This window comes from Rhinoderma darwinii, chromosome 13 (genome assembly GCF_050947455.1).
Source record: "Rhinoderma darwinii isolate aRhiDar2 chromosome 13, aRhiDar2.hap1, whole genome shotgun sequence".
Lineage (NCBI taxonomy): Eukaryota > Metazoa > Chordata > Amphibia > Anura > Rhinodermatidae > Rhinoderma > Rhinoderma darwinii.
In genome coordinates this window covers 40803731-40827255 of record NC_134699.1, presented here as the reverse complement: position 1 = coordinate 40827255, position 23525 = coordinate 40803731, and the positions used below count along the sequence as shown (strand labels likewise).

Here is a 23525-nt window from a genome sequence, read left to right as displayed (position 1 = left end):
GCAATAGCTGGTGAGCCACTGTTTGGAGACCACTACCATGAGGGGTGCTGAGGTTGTATTTCCACATTAGCCACAGAGTCTGAGGCCGAATTAAAGGATTATAAATGTAATGTGGGATTATTCTTCAGAAATTATACATAGAAGTACTTGAATATAGGAATATGATACAGAAAATATTACACAGCACAAGTTTTATTAGCGGTAGACATTTTATTCTTGATATCTGTTGTTTATTTCTTTAATATATATGTGAACTGTTGCTTTGGAGTTGAATAGTCATATAATCTACTTGACATATTGAAGATCACATGACATAACCGCATAATCCTGTAAAAAAAAAAAAGTTTTAGAGCCGAGCAAAAATATGTATAAAAATATGTATTTTTCTAAAGTAAATAAATCTTGGAAAAGTTATTTTCTGTCCTTGTAATATATATACTTTCATTACTATGAAGCAGTAGGTGCCACATCTATAAATTTCTAGGTGCTTTCTTTGCCTTATCATGCAATCGATTATAACAACATATATGGGCACTTTGAACAAACTGAAACACTTACTTCCTTGACCTCCATAACTTCATGGATAAGTTGTACGTTAGGTAATGAAGGTAGAGACACTCCCACACTCAGGTCCGCTGAAAAATGAAAATTATTAAATTGGATAGCAAATAATTTTTAGTCAGCATTTTCATCCCGTAACTTTTCTGCAGCATTATGTATTCTTGTTCAATGACAATGCCAGCAGAATAGTAGGATTCAAGTCCTGCTTCAAGTCCCCTAGGGGAACTAATAAAAAAAGTAAAAAACACTTAAATAAAGACTTTTATAATGTTAAAAAAAATATAAAAAAAAATATTAAAAGTCCTAAAAAAAACCTTTTTCAAATTTTTTCCCTAAAGCAGTGTTAAAAAAAATGAAAGTTAACATAACTGGTATCGTCGCATCCGTAAAAGTCCGAACTATCACAATATAGCGTCATTTAACATGCTCGGTGAACGACGTATATATATATAAAAAACACATGCAAATTTCAGTTTTCTGGTCACCTTAGCTCTAAAAATTTATCAAAAATTTGCATGTACCCCAAAATGGTATCGGTGAAAACTACAGCTCGCCCCGCAAAATTTAAGCCCTCACACATCTAAATTGATGGAAAAATAATAAAGGTTATTGCTCTCATAACACGGCGACATAAAACATATTTTTTAGTAAAATAGTTGTATTTTTTTAAAAGTGGTAAAACATATAATAAAACATATAAATTTGGTATTGCTGTAATCGTATCAACATGTAGAATAAGGTGAATGTCGTTTTTACCGCCCGATGGACGCTGTAAACACAAAACCCCCCCCAAAAAAATGGTGTAATCGCTGTTTTTTGCTAATTTCACCCCACAAATATTTTTTTCAGATTCCCAGTATGCTATGCGGTACCATAAATGGTGCCATGAAAAACTACAACTTGTCCCGCAAAAAAACAAGCCCTCATATGGCTATGTCGACGAAGAAATAGAAAAGTTATGGCTTTTGGAAGGCGGGGAGGAAAAACAGAAAATGAAAAACTCTAATTGGCCTGGTCTTTAAAGGGTTAATTCCCCCTTATTTCATATATCACCGCTGTATGTTTTATGAACATACGTTTTTGGGACTTGTACATAGTGCAAAGTCTAAATAAAAGTAATTGACAATCTAATAGGCTTTATGGAGCCCTCATATGAAGCTAAGGAGAGATGACCATTATGCCTATCTCTTCTTATTAGGAGCCGACTTTCCATCATGGACACACACAACTTTGGTGATACAATATTACTTACCATTAATCTGGAGAAGATAAGCCTTCTCAAACACTGTACGCATGTATCCAGCCAGCAGTGAGGGCTATGGTAGAAACCAAAATATATATTATAAATAACAAGTAAACAATATATTTTCACATGAAATCTTGCCTTGAAAATAGGCAAATAGAATTAATTTTGCTAAAGTTGCCCGTATCTTCTGCATTTTTTAAATACAACATCTTTAGTCTATACAGCTTTCCATCACCTTCTCTGATAGAGAAACCTACTTTAAAGACTTTGTACACTTCTGAAAGTTTTTTTTTCTTCATTAAATCTTTTATATGGATGATTTTAAACATTTTTTAAATTTGACATTTATTAAAAATGTTGCTTCGTTTTTCGGACACAGCTTCTATGTATCCTTTACTCACTATTCACTATGAGTCGATTCCATTAATTCAGCCAAACTGATGGAATCGACTCGGTTAAGAACGTGTTTTGTGTGTGTCTAACACACAGGATCACAATAATATCTATCAAATCTAAGTTGACACACACAGGATTCGCTCTCAGCCGAGCTGTCAGTTCAGCTGAACTGACGGAATCGGCTCATACCAAACGATACAGCTTCTATGTATAGAGGATACATAGAAGCTGTATCGAAAAAACAAAACAACATTTTTAATCAAAGTCAATTTAAAAATCACCTAAAACACCTAAAAAGTGTCATAGCACAATCCTGTGCCAAAAATTAAGTGGACTGCTATTAGATGGTCCCAGTGTAGAATCATATGCATCCAACAACCCAGACATTGGTTCTGAATCTCTATTTTATTCTACAAGTTCTGTTTCATTATCCCTTATTAAATTAAAAACATGTATCCCAATTTAATGACTTTGAATGTTATCATTCAAAGTCATGGACGTAACTTTGTATTGTGCTCTATTTGCACATTTGGTTCTTGTGCCAAGATCTTTTGGAGCCAGTGCCGTATGAACAACCTGTGCTTTTGTTTACATTCACTATCCCATACAACTGACTTTATGGACGAGCAGGTGTGTAGCTATAGGGGAGGTGCATATGTAGTGGACACACCTTGGCACTGGAGCCCAAAGGCCCCTCTCCGACATAAGAAGGCACTAGTATTATAAGTGGTACATGGGGTGCCCTGTTACAGACTTTTGATTGAGGCTCTTGAGCTTTAAATTACACCTCTGTAGATGAGCAGATTATATACATGTAATATATGACACATACAATGCATGTATCGCCTGCATAACTATCTGGTGATACAACCATGGAGCCATACATTTGAGATGCTCCTCAAACTATAATGTCCCCATAGAATACATCACTGGAAAGTTTATGGACCTAAAGAAGTATCAGTGGTGAAAGGGTAAAATCTTCAAGCACCAGAGCTATTTTGAGCTTGAGCTAGTGATCCAGTAAAGGATGGCTTGAGGTTTTCTGACTACTACTAATTGCCTTGACCCCATTGACCACATTTATAGTATCTGATCCAGCTTTTCAGCCTGCATGAAATCTGGTCTTAGCTGGTCAACCCTTGGACACCTTGAAACCTTCTCACACTCCAATGAGTTTGGGTATGTTGCTCAATTGTCACTGAGATTGGCTTTCAATTACTGTAAAAATGTCATCATATTAAGAGATTAAATAGGAAGAGAAATGTGCCTACAAGATTGATGCCTAATAAAAATCAAGAAGCGTAGCCTTTTTATTAACCAAGCAGGACACATTAACTTACATTACAGCTGCATTTTCCAAAAGAAGATGATGCCATTACAAGATTTAGATCTCTGTAATAAAAAAGGAACACATTAATAAACTCATAAATAACAAAGTCATATAAATAAGAAAATAGACATATGACACAATATCATACCCTTGCAGTGACACTGATGTCTGCAGCTTTCCTCCTTTAACATCCAACTTGGCAAGTAAAGTGGCTCCCTGAAGATATTAGAGAGTTGTAAACATTATATTACCAAAACCTGAGGCCATAATACAACTTTAATTATGGGTTAAGGGTTTAATCAATCTCAATGATTGTCATTGCAAACAAATATTTAAGTAAATAGATATATATGGATATCTGCAAAAGCATGAGCTAAAAAGGATAGACAACCTCTGTTCTCATGTATACTCAGTTGACAATGTTCTGATCAGTTGCTATAATCAGGGAAGTGGCCATCGAGGGTTCATTTCCCCAGGGAAAATGGAGTATTACACATCATATATTGAAATCAATGAGTCGGCTACATAATGCATTGAGAAGACGGTCCTCCAAAGGCAGAGCCATTCTTTGAAGTGGCTTTCTGCCCTGGCTAATAAAAGGGAGTCCAGGATCTTTTAAGGCAGACAACCCCTTTAATAACTATTATTCTATTATTTGTAGTTATACACAAAGCAAATTTTTCATCATATACTATGCTCCTAGACACGCCAACACACGCGGCTGCACTCTAATGCTTCTAGGGTGCACTCGCTCGTCCCTGGCCTTAAAGGGCCAGCGTGCGCACCAACAAAATGTTCCTTGACCTATCCCCTTACATCCTGGACTATATAAAGGGTTCTGCCCTTCCACTCCTTGCCTGAGCATTGTTGTTATTGTATTCCCATTTTAGTCTTGCAAATGGTCCCTTAGTTGTTATCCTGCTCCCAGTGTTCCCTTATCCTACTTCCTGTATCCCGTAACAGTGCTTGTTCCTGAGCTGTATCTAATGTTGGAGTGGTGTTGTCATCTGCCACGTCTGGTATCATCTGCCATGTCTGATATCATCTGCCACGCCAAGCATCACCTGTGCCACGTTTCTGCTACTCCGAGCATCTGACTGAACATCCTCCCAGGTACTCTTACCCCAGTTTGGCCAGCTGCTAGTCCGCTACGGCGGAGCGGCCTAGTGGGTCCACATACCCCACCGGCATGACAGGTTAGATGGGGTAAATGTTAGTGTTGTCATTAAGAAAGTATAATTGACAGCTTTCACGATCCTAGCCATACTTACCACATTGATTGTCATCAGATGCTGAATACGTAAGTTGGGCATGACAACAAACATCTCTACATATGGAGAAATCTGGACTAATAACTGATTTGACTTGAGAGTGACTACAGGTGTTTGGCTGAGCACAATATTTATCTTCACAGGTAGAGACTGTGAGTATTTCCAGCTGATCTACAATGACAAAAAGAAAAAAAAAATCTTATATTAGAGATATAAATGTAAAAAACAACTTAAAAATTAAAACTTACAATAATAAAAACAGTATTACTGAGTCAAAGGGGTTGCTCACTTTGGACAATCCCTTTTTTGTTAGATGGGTTATCTGAATATAATGATGATAAAGAGGTTATCCCATGAAACATTTTAATAACAAAAGTCCAGAAATGCTGTTAATAGCTGTTTTAAAGTAATTTGCAGTGTTTCTAGCACATAAAGATAGCTTTATCAGCTTTGTGTGCATCATTGTATCCTCCTTGATGCTGTTGCTAATCTGAGCAGAATCAGTCTCCTTCCCCTCTGGCAGATGACTATATATTCCCTTCTTACTTTCCTAGCAGATAGGTAACATGGCATCCAGAGTAGTGAAGATACACTATATAATGTGTGGCATCCACATTATGACCTTCCTTAGAAAGCAATCAAAACCTAACTAAATACAACAATGAAGACTGAGTGGGCTTGTGCCAGGTTGATATCTGCTGTCATGATGCAGAACTTAATCTTTATTATCTGAGAAGGAGCCGTTTTAGCTATACTGCCATGCTACTGCAAATGATCTGCTCCTTTCCTGACAAGCTTGCAACAAAGCTATTTCTATTGGCTGCTCTGCAGTGAACACAGGATCACTATGCAGAGAACTGGCTGTGGGGAGAATGACTGAGCATGGCTGATTGAGCATGTGTGATTTGGCTCATTAGGTGGATGCGCACATTGCTATAGGCTTTGAACACCAGGTGGGGCCATACTAGATAAGAAAATGTCAGAACTTCTTACTAGATTGTTTTCAAAACACAACATGTAAAATGCAAACATTAATTATTGTCTACACAATGAATATGATAGTTATTGGTAGAATAACCCCTTTAATGGTTTTTGGTACTCAACGTTGTTCACGATTCACTTTGTAAAAGAGGTGGCAGGTAGTTTTTAAACGAACATCACAGCGTTGTTGGCTGCCGCATTGTATATAACTGGGGAGTCTCAATCACATTATTTCTGTGACATAAAAAATATATACCTCAGGTATATGGGATCCCAAAATGGATGTTGTCAGGTAGCTACCAACAGACGCCTACAGAAAAATAACCAAAAATTATTAATGAGAAAAGTACAGTTTATGGAAAAGGTAACTAACAATAAAACGCTTGAAGACAATAGGGTAGTGTTTTTATATTAATCTGTTAATTCTACATTTAAGGGAATTTATTATCAGAAAATTCTGTCACTTTATTAAAAAATAAGAATGTGAACCCTTCCTGTTTTGTAGAGATCACAGGTCAGCAGTGATCTTATGATCATTAGAGGCAGGATTACAATGAAAGGCAACATCTCTATTATAAAGCTGGTGACATATAACACAGGATCACACCTCTGACAATAAATGATGAGAGGCAGATCAACTACTCCTCCTTAATGCACAGTGACCTCAGCAAAGGTCACAGAGCATGCCCAAAACACTCTCTCATAGAAGTCAATAGACTTTTTAAATTCTAATAGGCGATAATAACATAGGTAGCCCTATGTGAAAGTAACGGTGAATTCTTCCGATAACCACTACCTCATGAGAGGTTGTCATTCTATCATTCCTTTACTGCCATCATGACTAGTAAACACATTTTTTCCTCACTTGTAACAAAATTTGTATAATTATAGGATAATTCATCCAATATATTTCTGTGTTTTGGAAATGGCTACCTCAGAATATAGGAATGGAGAAAGGAGTTATAATATTCAGTTATAATATTAAATCCCAAGAACTTTTGGATTTTCAATTATGTCAGGATGTACTCGGTTATTTAGACTCCTTTAAGTTGTCTTTTCCGTACATAAACATACTTGGGTACTATGCTTTAGGTTCACACTTACAGAAGATGATGAGATTTCCAAATTAAATCCTTCTGAAGTCTGAAAGGCTGTAAACAGAGAGAAGAAGAAGTCCTGTGAAAAGCCCATGTTGACCATTGAGTTCTGGTCACCAGCTCCAGGTGGTAGTGTGAAGTCCTTGCTTCCAGTTGGGAAATCAACAACTTTCTCATGTACAGTGTATTCCACCTAGTCAAATCATAATGTACAGGTAAAATAATATATCTCATTTGTAGTATATCATTTGATAGTTTTCCTTTACCACATTTATTTTCCTTATTCACATTAGGTGATAACACACATGGCTGAATGTAATGGCCAGGGTTGGTTTGGTCAGGCACTGATACAATAACGGTTTCCAAAGGTTTCGTAGAAAACAACTCCATTTGGAGCTGACTTTTAAAGTGGATGTGTACTCGGAATCATTTCGGGATGGGCCTTCAGAAGCATTTCCCCTGGTGGGCCTGAGGAACTCCAGCCAAAAGCAGGTGAACATACATGATGATGTTAACATTGTGGATATGGTTTGACTATTGTGGTCCCCTGTCCATGTACAACACAGCATTGTGCTGCCGATGTGAACCAGACCTGATGGGAAACCACATTATTGATGACGTGGAAACGACATGGGATTTAAGCAGGAAATATATACATTTTGTTCTTTTTAGCAATTTGGAGCAGGTTGGGCTTACTTTTAGGGAAGGGAATATTCCCAAAAATTAAAATTATATTACATCTTGTGAAGTCTTAGGCTTTGCCCTACTAGTTCTGACTATTAAGATGATCAGTCGGGGACACAAGGTAAGATTGAATATTTATAAGTGAAGGAGAAATGCTTCAAACTAAGAAATAATTATATATTTCATAGTCAAAGTAGAGCAAAAATGTTTAATGCCCTTGTGCTGAGCCGTGTCCTACTACCCATCATAAACCTCAGCTTAAGAAAAATAGGAATGCAGCAAATATTCTGTTAGCATGACTTACTGTGTTAACAAAAAAAAAGTAACATTTCCACTTACATTCATATCCATGTCCATATAGTCCTGGTTCACAACAGGTGGGGTAGGCATAATATATTGCATGCCAAGGTCACTGCCAATAGGCCTAGCACCTTAAAATAAAAAAAACAAGGCCAATATATCAGTCACATGGAGAGTGAATTCTTTGTTAATATGGTAAATCTATTGGTGGGTTGGACACATTGACTTGAGGAGTGGTATGTGCTGTCTGAAATTAGGAATTCTAGAATGAATTTAATTTTTAAAAACACACAATCCATGGACAAAGTAAAGTAATGGAATCACCTATATAGTAAAGTGAACTCATATCTATCTATAAATCTATCTAATTAAAATATTAAATATATTGCATGTATAATAATATAACATATGACAAATATTATTGATCAAATTCAAAATCTTTTTGTACTTTTACCCGCCTTACTGTGCAACTTACCCACTAACAGACCAAGGTTGGCATTAAAGCCCAGGAATACATTTGAAACGGATACACAGAGCTAGACAGAAGAAAAGTTCATATGTTTATCATATCATAGATAAAATAGTTGGATTTATTATATTACACAGACAAATTTGGATGCAATTTTAAAGATTTTTAATGAAGACTATGTGTAAAGTTGTTACTTTTGTTATTTCAGATGCATTGGAGCATCCCACTGCTTCATTTAGAGTAAAGGCAAAGAATTTGGAACAGACTACAATTTTCACTCACCCGGTCACTTAGAATGGCTTGTATGTGTCCTTTAATTGCATCAACTACTCCGGGAACGAAACTGGGGAGAAAAAATAAAGAGGTGAGTAGTGGGGTGACCAGCAGGTGTAAGTAGCAGGTGAACTGATCTGTGATTGATTATTTTCCCTTGTTGGATTCAGGTTATATCTCTGTGTATATATATATATATATATATACACCGTTCAGCCGTAAGACTTAAACCACCTGCTCAAAAAAAGAGTATTCTGAAGACTGAATGACAGTGTTTTACATACTGTGTTTCCATCTCCGGTGTTTGCAAACATTGAATTAGATGATTAATATTTCAGAGTACATTCCGGGAGCTAGAAAATTAGAAAGCAGTGCTCCACTGCAGTGCCTGATTTAGAAACCCCCTAGTCCACATGGTCGTGTCAGGTACTGCAGCTCAGGCCTATTCATTTAAAGAGGCTCTGTCACCAGATTTTGCAACCCCTATCTGCTATTGCAGCAGATAGGCGCTGCAATGTAGATTACAGTAACGTTTTTATTTTTAAAAAACGAGCATTTTTGGCCAAGTTATGACCATTTTTGTAGTTATGCAAATGAGGCTTGCAAAAGTCCAAGTGGGTGTGTTTAAAAGTAAAAGCCCAAGTGGGCGTGTATTATGTGCGTACATCGGGGCGTTTTTAATACTTTTACTAGCTGGGCGCTCTGACGAGAAGTATCATCCACTTCTCTTCAGAACGCCCAGCTTCTGGCAGTGCAGATCTGTGACGTCACTCACAGGTCCTGCATCGTGTCGGACACATCGGCACCAGAGGCTTCAGTTGATTCTGCAGCAGCATCGGCGTTAGCAGGTAAGTCCATGTAGCTACTTACCTGCAAACGCTGATGCTGCTGCAGAATCAACTGTAGCCTCTGGTGCCGATGTGTCCTCGCTCGTCTGACACGATGCAGGACCTGTGAGTGACGTCACAGCGTGATCAGGCAGAAGCTGGGCGTTCTGAAGAGAAGTGGATGATACTTCTCATCAGAACGCCCAGCTAGTAAAAGTATTAAAAACGCCCCGATGTACGCACATAATACACGCCCACTTGGACTTTTACTTTTAAACACACCCACTTGGACTTTTGCAAGCCTCATTTGCATAACTACAAAAATGGTCATAACTTGGCCAAAAATGCTCGTTTTTTAAAAATAAAAACGTTACTGTAATCTACATTGCAGCGCCGATCTGCTGCAATAGCAGATAGTGGTTGCAAAATCTGGTGACAGAGCCTCTTTAACTGTGTTTTCCCTCAAGTAAAATGCATCAAATATTAAAAGGATAGTGGATAAATGTTAGTTAGCTGGGGGGCCAGCTGCTAGTACCCCCCAATGATCACTAGTATGGGGTCCCGAGTCCAGTTTGTATGGACTCTATGGGAGTAAGGCCAAACAGCCAGAATGCGAATGTAGAGATGAGAAATGTTGTTTGTGGCAGAACCTGACACATCCACATGGTCATAAACGATGCTATTTTGGGTACTAGTGAAAGGGCAGCCAGGCTTTCTCCTGATTGGTGGGGGTCTCTGGGGTCAGACAGGATGGGTGACTAATTTTATATCCCAGAACACCCCTCTCACTATAATTATGTTTATGTTGGCCAATGCATCCACATCCTAGAGCTCCTCATCCTCCTAAAAGATCTATATTTAGAAAACGACAGTAGTCCATGAAATCTGCTAATCTGACAACATATTATTTCCATTCTGCCAAGATTACCAGATTATTGTTTTCAGATTTGTATCTGCTGTTTATTATATGAATTACAAGACCTACTCATAGAAAAGTCCTGAATCTGACCCTTTTTCTTTACCAAAGTCCATACCCTTATCACTCATAGTATGATGCACAATTTGTATTATATTTTATGATATAAATCTTTCTTGTACCCGATTCCTCCTGCGGTGACTTGTATGCCTCCTAATATAGACTTGCAAGCAGAAACTTCAACAATAGGGAATCCTTTTGCTGTCCTCGTGACCTTCAGATCTGCTATAACACCGGCTCCTAATTTGAGAGTAATTTCTCCAGCAAGGACTCTAGGAATATGAGAGAAAGAACATAAACCAATGGAGTGGAATCATATTATAAGTGAATGCAGACAATAGTTTAGCCAGTGAATTTCCCATGTAAGGCACCCTGATCTTGTCTAACTCACATAGGTGCCATTTCATTACAGTAGAGATCTATGTCCATTGCAGTGTGTAGTTGAGTAAGGTAAAAACGGACCAAAGGCGCTGCTAGGATCATCGATGCAATAGGCTTTAGACAGGCATAAGTTCAAAAGTATTTAATAACACAGGAGAGGCTACGCGTTTCAACACCGGACCGGCGTCTTCATCAGGCCAATACCTGCAGTGTGTGTGTGTATGTTGTTCGGATATTTTAGGGGAGTGAAATGGGTGACTGCTCTGCCAGGGTTTCAGAGTTGGTGTAATGTAAGTTATAGTGTTTATATATAAATTGTAACATAAAACACAAGGGGGCACCACTTCATTATAATTTATACATGGTACTTTCATTGAAAAATCAACATGATGTGTTACCTAGAGCCGGATCTAATTTACTCACATTCTTCCACTGATATGAAGATTGGTATCTACAGAAACTTGTACTCCAACTTTTGGCATAAACTTCACATTGATTTCAGGAAGCTGGACATTGAATATTTTTATCCTGTATTTGTATGAAAGATGCAACAAGTTATCACATGGATCTCATACATAGTGTTTCATTGTAACTCACTGCATAAAGACATAAAAAAAGTTATATGATTTTTCAATATACTTTCTACATCAATATCCCGCAATTTTTAAGATCTCTGCTTGCTGGAATTTAATAGGAACATTCACTCCCAAATTTAAATTTTATAGTTAATGTAGGTATTTACTAAAACAGACATGTCAGTAAAGCCAACAGGTCTTCTTTAAAGAGGTTGTAAAGAACTAGAAAAATATGGCTTATTTCTTCCAGAAACTGCGCCACACCTGTCCATTGGTTGTGTCTGGTATTGCAATATCACACACAATCTGTGGACAGGCATGTCACTGTTTTTGCAAGAAAACAGCCATGTTTTTCTAAGTCTGTACAACCCCTTTTAACCCCTTCCCCTGCATGCATTCTGGGCCTTAATGACCAAGCAATGCTTTTAGTTTTTCCATCGTCACATTCAAAGAGCTATAACTTTTTTATTTTCCTGTCGACATGGCTGTATGAGAACTTGTTTTTTGTGGGATGAGTTATATTTTTCAATGGCACCATTTTGGGTCATATAGAATTTTTTTATTAACTTTTATTAACTTTTTTTGGTGGGGTAATATAAAAAGACAGCAATTTAGCCATTGTCTATGCCATGCATTTTAAATTGACGCCGTTCACTATGTAACGTAAATAACATGCAACCTTTATTCTATGTGTCGGTACGATTACGTCAGTACCAAATATGTATAGTTATTTTATGTTTAACTAGTTTAATAAAAACACTTTTGAACTAAAATTATTTTATTTTGCATCTCTGCATTCCAAGAGCCATAACTTTTTTATTTTTCCGTCAATGTAGCCATATGAGGACTTGTTTTTTGCAGGACTTCATTGCTACCATTTTGGGGTACATGGGACTTATTGATTAACCTTTATTATTTATTTTTTTTTGAGGGGATGGAAAAAATATCAATTTTGCTGTTGTTTTTTTTTCGCCGTTTACCTTGCAGTGTAAATAATACGCTAACTTTATTATTTTGGATCATTAAAATCGCGCCACTGCCATATATGCATAGTTTTTACTTATTTTTTACGCTTTTACTAAATAAAACCACTTTTTATGAAAAATATTGTCTTAGTTTTTTTTTTTGTGTACCTTTATTTAACCTTCATTTTTTTTTCAGTCCCACTAGGGACTTCACTGCGTGATCTTTTGATCGCTCATATAATGCTTTGGTAAACTTGGGCCATGCCTCTTGCCAGGGCAGACATGGGGGCCTTTGTTAATCCCCCGGCTGTCATTGTAACACATCGGCGGCCCACGATAACATTTGCGGGCCCCCGATGGGAGACAGAGGGAGCTCCCTTCTTCTGTAAACTACTCAGTTGCAGCGGGCGCTACTGACTGCAGCATCTAAAGGGTTAAACGGCCGCGATCTAAGGAAACTTTGATCGCTACCATTGGAGCTGGAGCCCTGCTGTCATCAGACAGCCGAGCCCCCGCTCCAGACTGCACGGGACACCCGTGAAGGACTTTGAGTAGGCTGCCTTGAAAAGGTGGTGGCGGCCTGGAATAAGGCCCCTTAATGACCACCGTGAGAAGGCGTATCGGCGGTCATTAAGGGGTTAAGCAACAACCATTGACAATTTTAGTGATATTATGACACTGGTTGCTGCAAGATAGTATATCTCAATATTGTGACTTTTATAGAAAGCAAGATTATAGGTATAGAAATTGTTACACATTTTTCTCAGTCATGATGGATTAAACATAATGATCATCTATCAGATGAACAGGGACAGAACTACCGTATAGGCTTTACAGCTGTAGCAGTTGCCCAAAGGTCCCTCTACCACATAATACCAGTATTATAAATGGCACATGATAAGCAGAGGTCCCTGTTACAGATTTTGCATTTGGGACCACAAGTTACATATCAAGTAACCCACATAATAATATTTTTTATAGTAGCAACACTTTTCATTCCCATCATTGTAGTACATATCCCTTCAATGGTCGGCATCTTGATAGGAAGAATTATCGGAGCACTCGACAAATCAAATGAATTGTCCCATGTATAGATTTAATTATTTCGTGATTTTTATCTTTTCCTTATAGATAAATAGCATAATAATAAATTATTTATACTAAGGACAGTTAAAGGCAAGGGCAGCCAAGACAAGATGAGGAGATGGAGACTGGGTCCAATGTGCTTTTTCAGTAGGAAGAAAAGAAAGAGTAGTTCTTAAAAGAAAGCCAAGGGTCAGGGGTATCCAACACACCATCATTTTTCCATTAATCTGTGTTATTCTCTTAGCAGCAAGACAAGATAGACGGGATTCTTGAGGGTGAAAAGACAATAAATGGTGCACATATGAGTTGTGATACTCCATGTTACCAGACACATGACAATGGAAGTTGATGCTTTTACGTTGCTCCAGGACACAGGTTATGGAAGTACACAGTGGTAGCGTCTGCCCTTACATAGTTGTGTTAGAGCTATTGGTACATAAGCCAAGAATATCCATGTTATACCCTTCAGAATGGTGTTTCAATGAAGTAGAGTTCTGGGATTATAAGCATGAACATATTTATATAGCAATGGTTAGTATTTAATTACATATAATACATACCCTGCAAGATTAAGGACATTGCCCAGGATAGATTTTCCCATTCCAAGAAGACCTCCATTTGCAAATATTCCTACCTCTTTCTTCTCTATAACTGAAGGAATTGGAATGAGTCCGAATGCATTCTGGAGAGATCGTTTTTGGGTCTGGCAAGCTGTGAATAAGAAAACACATGTCATCTTCCTCCTTACAATCAGAATGGAGCCTATATGAAAGGCCTATAGTATTTAATGACCTATGCAACATTTTATTTAATGGAAATGCTGGAGCTTTAGGCCTTTCAAGGTCTGTCAAGACAACAATCCCTGACAGGATCAGGATGACCAAGATATAATGTAATGACTGGAGAGGCTTGGCATGCAACATGGAGATTTAAAAAAAAATTGGAGTGTTTTTTACTTGCGATTACAGTATATGGAATAAAGTACCTAAAGATTTGTACCGCTATGTTTGTCTGCTTTTATCCTCCGAAGAAGCACTTTATGTGAAGGCTGGGAGACCATGCAGTAGAAAAACCAAGTGTATTCAGATACTTCATCTACCACATCTAACCTCCTTGATATTGGGGATGGTGAGAAACTGTTCCTGGAGACTGTGTTGAATTTTTCTCTGGACTATACAGTGTGTAGTCCCATTGCATATAATCTTTATATAAGGATGTACAAGAGACTCCTAAATATCTGAACATCATGTTCCTTATATTAGAAAAAAAATTGGGAGTGGTTTAGTGAGGGGTTATACAAAATGATGTTGGTGTATATGTGGTCACCAAACTCATTGACCTCTTCCCTGCCAGCTACACATGACCTGTTGGATATGCATGCCATGAATAAGGACACAAGACGTGTCAGAAACGCGTAGGCACAATTCAACGGGGTTTATTCTGATCCTTCACCCATCTCTCATCTTTGTACTCTGCTATACTACAGAACTATTTTTCTATATAGTTCATTTTATTTTTGTTATACCAATAAAATTGGAACAGGAGTTCCTTTTTACTTACACTCAGCGCTGGATCTTGGGCTCTACTTTTGACCTGTTGGATACTAATAAAGTCTTTGGGAATCAACTCAGACTGAAAATCACCTCAGAACTTGTAATTTAGGAGTTTTATTGGACACTTAATAATGAATCTGAATCCAACCTATTTTGACAGCACCCTATGAATCCTGTTGACATCCCCACTAAGGAAACATTAGTGCTTATATCATACATGAAAGAGATGATCTGACAAGAGTCAATAGTCAGGGTCAGAGTACCAGAGTACTCAGTGGGCCGAGGCTCTTACACAATAAGGCCTTATTTACACAAGCGTGTTAAACATCCATTTCAGGTCCCACGGACCTTTGTAATTCAATGTGGTCGTTCACACGGCCGTTGTTTCAACGGACGGTGTGAAGGGTCCGTGAGAAAATAGGACATGTCCTATTTTTTCACGCTTAACGCATCCCTCCATAGACTCTAATCTATGGGGTATGTGAGACATCGCGTCCCGCAGTGCAGAGCACGGATGCAGCTCAGATGTGAAAAACTGCAATTTTTCATGTCCGAGATGCGCAACGCCCGTGAGAATCTGGCCTAAGGGTCCCAAAAGTCTAGCAGAAGACAACCCCTGACTTTGGCTCTAGACATTTGTCACTAGGGTCTATTTCTACTTAATTGATTCATAAATCTATACTGAGCTTCAGACCTGGATATCTGTGGTACATGTGTTTACACACAGTTTTACAATAAGCCATATGCTACTAAACAATGCTAATAATTGATGTTACGTGAAAAAATGTGGACTTGTAATATGCATTTGGCAGACAATGTTTCTAGATAAAAAAAGCTTATGTTCATGTTCTTACTATTACATTGTGCTCAAAGTTTTCCTTATGAATAACTACTACACACCATACTCCATAGCTTCTTGTTTTACGCGGACAACCGTTTTACAAGGAGTACTTCTCATTGGCGAAATCCATACTATCAGCAGCGCGGTTATAAAAAGCAGCTTCATAATGTCTTCGGTGAGATCTCTTCTGGGTTCAGAGAAAAACAGAAACGTTAAATATATAATTATTAAGCAACAGAATTCCAATGTGATAAACTCAGTACAGGACTTGCATTGAGTTTAAGCAAATTACTAACTTTCCATTGTATTGTTTTATGAGGACAACCTTTTTCTAAATGCCGAGCCCTGGGAATCAATTTCTCGTCATGAGTCCGGCAGCTTTAATCCCCTGTGATCAGCTGTTAATGTCAAGGGTCAGGCACATATTTCCCCAGCAGTTACTGTACTATTACATGGTGTCCATTCAAATCATGGTTACATGGTGATGTCAACATGCCATAATGGGGAAGATGGAAGGGGATTGTTCTGCCAGGACGTCCCCGTTTAGCATTTACAACTCGTGGTTCAGTGGACATCACTGTTCCCTTGTAGTAATGGCTTCATAGGTATAAGTCTGACCAGGACAAAAACTACGTGGAGTTTGTATGTTATCCCAGTTTTCTTGTGACTTTAGTCTACTACTCCAGTTTCCGACCACAATCCAAAAACATGTCTGGGTTAATAATTTTTTTTTAAATTGGCCAGGTTTACACATGTACATTTGAGACAGGGAAGTTAAACTGTGAGCGCTACATATTAGGGACAAAAACTGATTCTTATTGTATATTTGCAGTATATAGCGCCATCATCGTTTGTGGTGCTGCACATTTTAAAACATGCTGCAGCATTGTAAACAGAGACTGGCAGGGGAACATGGAACCGTCGAACATGGAGCAGGTGATTTGAGTTTTTTTAAAGTCTGGAAAATCTCTCTAAATTCTGTGCAGATACTCACAAGTCTCCAGACTCCCACAGAGGGCAATTCTAGTAATATATATATGCTTAAAATGCAATTCTCTTATAGACAAGTGTAGTTAAATGGGTTGTCCGCTCTGGACAATTCCTTGTGTTAAAATAGATCTTTGGCAAACAAGTTCGTCACAGAATGTCCCACTGTTAGAATCCCACTGTGGTCAGCTGTAATATGGGGCATACCTAAGCCGCAAGTGATCCATTGCCCTGGAGAGCCATTACAGGGGTAATCACGCATTAAAGGGGTTTTACCACAATCAACCTTTATCACCTATTTACACCCATTTATTACCGCTGGGTCTCCCACCGATTTCTAGAATGGAGTTTCGGAACTTGAATGGACCACCAGTCGAGCATCCACTCTATTCAATGTCTATGGGGCTGACAAAAACAACCAAGTGTTGTACTCAGTAGTCTCCGTCAGTCAAATAGACTTTGAGTAGAGCAGCACCATGCATGCTTAACCGCTGCTCCATTCAAAGTCCTCCTCATTGCAGCTGTGCCGTGAGGAAAAACTGGGGTCTCGGGACACTCATTCTAGTGGTCGGCAAGGTCCAGACGGAGGGGCCCCAGCAATCAGGAACGTATCACCCATCTTATGGATAAGTAATAAATGCTGATTGTTGGAAAAACCATTAAACAGTATCTAATCGAATCAATAAATTGTCATGTGATACATGGATGTACCGGGTGCACCACACTCTCCAGTCTAGCTAATAGATGAGGATCGTGAAAGTGGTACTCTGCTCATTTAACTCAGAATATTATGGTATTTGAAAATGGGTTTTCTAAACCAGACAACCTCTTTAATGAAGATATATCTAGAACTCTTTTATACCTAATATCCGATAATCCTAAAACAAGGGTTTTCACTTTGTATAGGAGAAAGGTGGCTTCACCATCAGCATACAGTAGAAGGGCTTTTTTAAATATATTTTAGTGTTTTGGACTCTTTCCCGCTGGATAGGTTTGGTTGCCTCTTGTAAAAAGCATGATATTACAAATTCTAAATTAGATTCTAAATTAGATTGCTTTGTAATAGGTAATTTTATCAAAAAATTTACCCGTATTGGCAAATGTTGTTCTTGCTTTCCTCTGGTTCAACATTGCATGATAATAGGTCAAATTGTGCAGTTATATGTATAGAAATGAATTTTCAGCAATGCTGGTTATAAATTTAAGCACATGAGGACCACTCAGTGTCTTTAAATATATTACGCTGGTCCGTATGTGACTGCAGGACTGCTGCAAAGTAGATGCATGATGCTTGCAGATGAATGATAAATTATATATACATATATACATATAATTCATAATATTCATAGAAGCAAGGAGGTATTCAATATATATATATATATATATATATATATATATATATATGTATATATATATATATATATATATATATATATATATATATTGAAGAAAGTCCCACAGCACTCCATGTTAGTGAAAAAAATGGTGGTTTATTAAGCCAGCACAAGCTGCAACGTTTCCGTCCTGCTATATGACCTTTATCAAGCATGAAGTTAATTTTTTATTATTCTCGATTTTTTTTATTTTAAGAAAACTATAGCATTAAACGTAAAGATAAAATTCTTACCTGTGCCTATGGTTATTCAGAACCTTCCACAAGTTAACGACTTCTGAGATTGATTTTGACAGAATGGGCATTTATAAGTGGTTTCAGGAATGTTGACATAGGAGGCCAATATGTAGAAATCTGCCTACAAACAAAGGGTGTAACTTCATAAACATTTAATATGTATTTAGTATTTGCAAATAAAATTGATGCCAACCTAATTTTTCTCACAGTGATCAATTCAAACCACTCAGTTCCAATGTTCATTAGCTTTCATAGAACAGACAGGAAATACTGCTATATCATGGCTGGCCTTACATTGGATGATGCCCTCTGCAATGCCTTCTGTTGGCGCACCCACCCAATATGGTGTGCTGTCAAAAGAATACAAATTACCAGACCAGACTGTGCCTACTTATAAGCACCATACAGTACAGTGCCTGAATTATGCCATATGCTTGACAAAAAAACCTTTCATGCATTTGCCCAAAAATCAATTCTATACAGTGCCGCTAATATCGCACAATAAAATAATTGAAAAGCCATTGAAAAAGTCAAGTTAAAGTTTCTTTCTACTGTGTATTTAATGCATTAAAAGTCAAGATAAAGAGTACTACATCTGTACACTAAAAAAAGAGTATACTGTATAGTGCCACAATGTAAATGCGACTAACACACTGTAACCAAATAAGAGCTTCCTATATAAATTAATCTAATAACAAAGCTGTGTAATATCTAAATGATACTACTATACAAGTAATATTAGGGTTAACGTGGCGCCCCCCTTCAGCAGTAGCAGCTGATGCACACTGTGCAAACATACAGGTTGCACATCCCTTTGCTACATCATTAGGGCCTGTACTACATTGCTGTGTAGCTACAGTATAATGGATTAATTTCTCCTGGTCGTGGTCTGTATTTTACCCATACAAGTGGTAGGAGATCCCTATTTAATCAGGGCTCCTGTGCAGGTGCTTATTGCCTTGTAAGAGCATGCTAAAAGTAAGAGCACTCCGTTCGAAACGCGTTAGCAGTAACACGTCCCACCTGTGTCCGATGGACTTTTATTCTATGCCGAAATAAAGCTCTTTTTATATTTTTATAAATGTGGATGTGCTGAGGATTTTCTTTCAAAAACTCTTCTATTTATTGGATCCTTGCCTTGCCTGCCTGCAAGCTCCCTTCTTCCAACTGCACTCCAACTGAGGAACTATAGATCCCAGGATAACCTATTGGATGAGCACACCTGCAGCTTCCATTGCTGCCATTTGTTAAAGTTGGACAAACCTAGTGTTATCCTGCGAAGGTTTCGTATCCTGTGTCCATTACCTGTCGATATCCTGTGTCCATTACCTGTCGAAATCCTGCATTCTGTGTCTGCTTCCAGTAATCCGGCACTAGCCTGCTCCCAATAATCCGGTGCCAGTTTTTTCAGTAATCCGGCGCCAGCCTGCTTCCAGTTTCCAGCACTAGTCTGTATCCTGCTACAACCAAGGTACCATCTACCCCTGTCTGCCTATCAGCTGTCTGGCCAGCAGTTACTTCACCTCAAGAAGTAGTGACCTGGCACCTGGCAGTCTCCCTGCAGCGATCACCAGATCCCTGTATAGGGGTTAAAAGGTGAAGACTGGTGAGGCTGGTTAGACATCGCCCTTAGAGGTGGCGAAGTAGCCCAGTGGGTCCACAAACCTGCTGATCGTTACAATTTGCTCAGGCCATGGACCCTGCTGGCAAACCCAAGACTGCTGTTCAAGTCATGCAGGAGGATATGCGAGACTTTACAGCATTTTTCCACAACTGCCTAAAATTTTTGGACAGTACTGTGAAAATAAAATAGATCCCTCTGTCCCATAAGAGGAATCTAGCACTAGATTTTGCACTAGGGTCAGGAGCTAATCCTCTGTTTAGAAACACCGTATCATAAGTTTCTGAATTATTAGGCACCGCCCTGTTAATCCACAGTTTAGATTAGCTTTGGGAGCATTATAATATAGCAGTTCTCTACACCAAAGGTAAATTATATCTGTTTATTCATTAAACAGTTCTGTAATGTAAAGTCTTTCGCCAAATAAACAGCTTAGGGCCACCTGAAGAACTAACAGAACATGTGTACCTTTCAATTCCATGGGATTTAGTGTTACATATTGAATCCATCTTTGATTTCAATCAACTGTATATTTAGTATTATGTTAACGGTCATAACAAAGGTAGAAAACCTGTCATTTACATGGTCTTCCAAAAATCATTTTTACAAATTTTAAACTGAATAATATGATGGCTTTATTACCGCTCCATGCAGGAGCCATATATTTAGAGCCAGGCTCTAGAATTTTGGTCCCATAATGCAGTCTGTTTGGACAGAGTACCACTTCTTCTTAAATTGATTTTACCATTTAGGGGAGGGGAATTTGCCAAACCAAGGTGCTCATTGGAAAAAAGGACTACATTTGTCCAAATCTATATCTGTACATAACCATAAAATCTGCATAGTAGGCCACCCAATTCCCACATTGCTACCTATACTGCAAGGAGCCTCTTTCTTGGGTCAAAAACCGGGCTAAACATACCATCTCTCCATGCACATGGAGAAAGTTGGCACTAGCATTGATTCATTAAATTTATTTTCCATTCATTATTTGATGGATTCCCACAATAGCTACTCCCTTGTTTTCTTCTTACTTTCTCATCATTATGTGTCCTCTTCTTTTAGGTATATATTCCATAAATCAGATAATCCATAACTAGTGTTTTCTCATAAGTGCTAAACGGGACCAGGAAAACCTTTCTCAGACCAAGCTTTGGGAAATACTTTCATAATCTAGCAGGCTTTCTATATAAGGCTCCTGCACGAGCTATAATATTGCCATGTGCATGGAGCCTAATAGGAAGTATAAGACGTTGTCGCTCGGTTCCCCTTTATGGAGAACTCTGAATCACCTGAGTTTTCTCCAGAGCCTACACTTAAAATGGGAATTTTCCAGTGGCCAACATCCATCACTAGAGGTAAGACAGATTTATACTGATTCACTGAGTTCATAAAATGGTTGGGCTGAGTAGCTAAATTCAGCCCAGACATTTTACTTTTTATAAATCATGTTACTAGCTAGTAGTCGCGTCTCGCGAATTACACACATGACACAAAGTGAGCAGTGGAGGTAGACTAAAATCACCCCTATAGACTCTGTTGACGCTTATTATTACAAAGCCTTCAGAAAGCATTTGGAAATGTGAAGAATGTGAAGTTCATCATTGAGGGTTAGCGCCTCCTGTTTTTCATGTTTTTCATACTTGGGTTCACTTAATTCTGCGATAAATTAGAGATTTATTGCCATTTTCAAATCCCACCACAGAATCTTGATAGGGTTTGAATCCAAGCTTTGATTTGGCCATTTAAGAGCCCTCCATTTTTATTTTTTTTACAGGTATGTTTAGTCATTGTCATGTTACAAGGTTCACTTTTGGCTGAGCTTCAATCCTCAGACAGATGGTCTCACATTATCCTCAAGCATCCTCTGATACAATAAGGAATTAATATTGGATTCTATGATGTTGAGCGCCCAGGCCCTGATGCAGCAAAGTCGCCCCAAAAAAAGAACATTTCAATCTCCACGCTTTAAAGTTGGCATCAGGTTCTTCTAGTGAAATTCTGCCTTTGGTTTCCACCAAACATGTCTTCAGGTACCCACCAAACATGTCTTCAGGTACCCATAAAACATGTCTTCAGGTACCCACCAAACATGTCTGTATACTGTGGATACATAACTCATTTTTGCCTTTTTTGTCCAGATCACATTGTTCCAAATTCTGGTGTTTAACAAAGTGTTCTTGGGCAAACTTTATTATTGCTTTGATGTTCTTTCTAGACAGCAAAGTTTTCCTCCTAGCACACATCCCACATACATCTAATTTGTAAAGCCTCTTTATAATGGTGGACTCGTGCACTTTGTCCTCAGTCGTGACAAGAGCAACCTGTAGATCCCATGAAGTGGTTCTTAGAAATTTCTGTCAGTGTCTTTGTTTCTGTTCTTGGGCTGAACTTGCTGGGATGGCCGGGCCTGGAGAAGTTGCCAGTTGTTTGAAATGTTCTTTACTTCTTTATCTTTCGGACCGTGAAATTGCTTGTTGATCTTTCTAAATCGCTTTCCAGACTCACGGGCATCTATAAAAAAATGTAAGGAATCAGAGCTTTTTTGATCTCAACATGGTGATACCACACATTTCAACAACAAAGGGCAAACCAAACAAAATATCTGAGGTTTTTATGCAGTATTTGCATTTTGTCATGTTGTCGGCCACAGTTTTTTTTTTTTGAAAAGCAGCGCTGTTTTGCAGTGTTTTTTCGCTGGTTATGCGAAAAATTGTGTGGCAAAAATCGCATTAGAATACTGTCACAAACAAATACACAGTAAACAGTGAGGTCCCTGTTCTTCCCAAACCTCTGTCCCTACCAACTTGTACGACCCGACCTAAATGACGGCGCACAACTGGGTGGCGTTCCCTATACTGGTACACGTGAAACTGACAAACGGATAAGACAGAGACAGTACGAAATAACAAAGGGTAACTTGGGAAGTACACGGAGGAAGAGGCAGGGCAATTGTGCCACGGATAAGTCCGGGTGCAAAAGGCGGAGTCAGGCAGGCATGGTCAAACCGGGAGAGTGCGGAAAAAGTCAGAAGGCAAAGAAAAGTTAGGAGTCCAGCCGAGGTCAGGTCACAGGAAGTCAAAAAGCAAGTCGCTTAGGGGAAACAAGGGACAGCACTAGGCAAGGAAACTCTAATTACAGACAAAGGCTGTGTACATGTGCAATCGTCTTCTGTGACTATGCCATAAATGTGTGGGTGGGGAATACCTCTTTAATACATTATTGCATTTTATTGTTTTCCTTTTTTTTTTCTTCCTTTATATCAACTTTATCTTTAGATATACTTTATATACTGTTTAAATGAAGTGTCAAATATTGATATGTTCACATAAAACATGTGGAAAAAATATAAAAAATAACGTACATGGGTGTTTTCAGTATTTCAGAAGACTGATGCTTAGAGATAAATACTGCCTCTAAATGATCACCCAGCAGGTGGCAGTGGCACCATGTTATTTTTGCATGGTACAGTATA

At 38.3% G+C, this 23525-nt stretch overlaps 1 protein-coding gene across 1 annotated transcript; it reads right to left on the bottom strand.

Annotated features, from left to right (window-relative positions):
• Positions 1 to 285: 285 nt before the first annotated feature.
• BPIFB2 (BPI fold containing family B member 2) lies at positions 286 to 15977 on the bottom strand. The gene is made up of 15 exons (XM_075846222.1): positions 15872 to 15977; positions 13979 to 14129; positions 11216 to 11320; positions 10534 to 10683; positions 8618 to 8678; positions 8342 to 8402; positions 7906 to 7997; positions 6890 to 7075; positions 6042 to 6095; positions 4805 to 4975; positions 3682 to 3749; positions 3544 to 3595; positions 1814 to 1877; positions 559 to 635; positions 286 to 327 (listed from the first exon to the last, which is right to left on the bottom strand). The coding sequence occupies exons 1-15, from the start codon at positions 15975 to 15977 to the stop codon at positions 286 to 288; spliced, it is 1440 nt and encodes a 479-aa protein (XP_075702337.1).
• Between the last annotated feature and the right edge of the window lie 7548 nt (positions 15978 to 23525).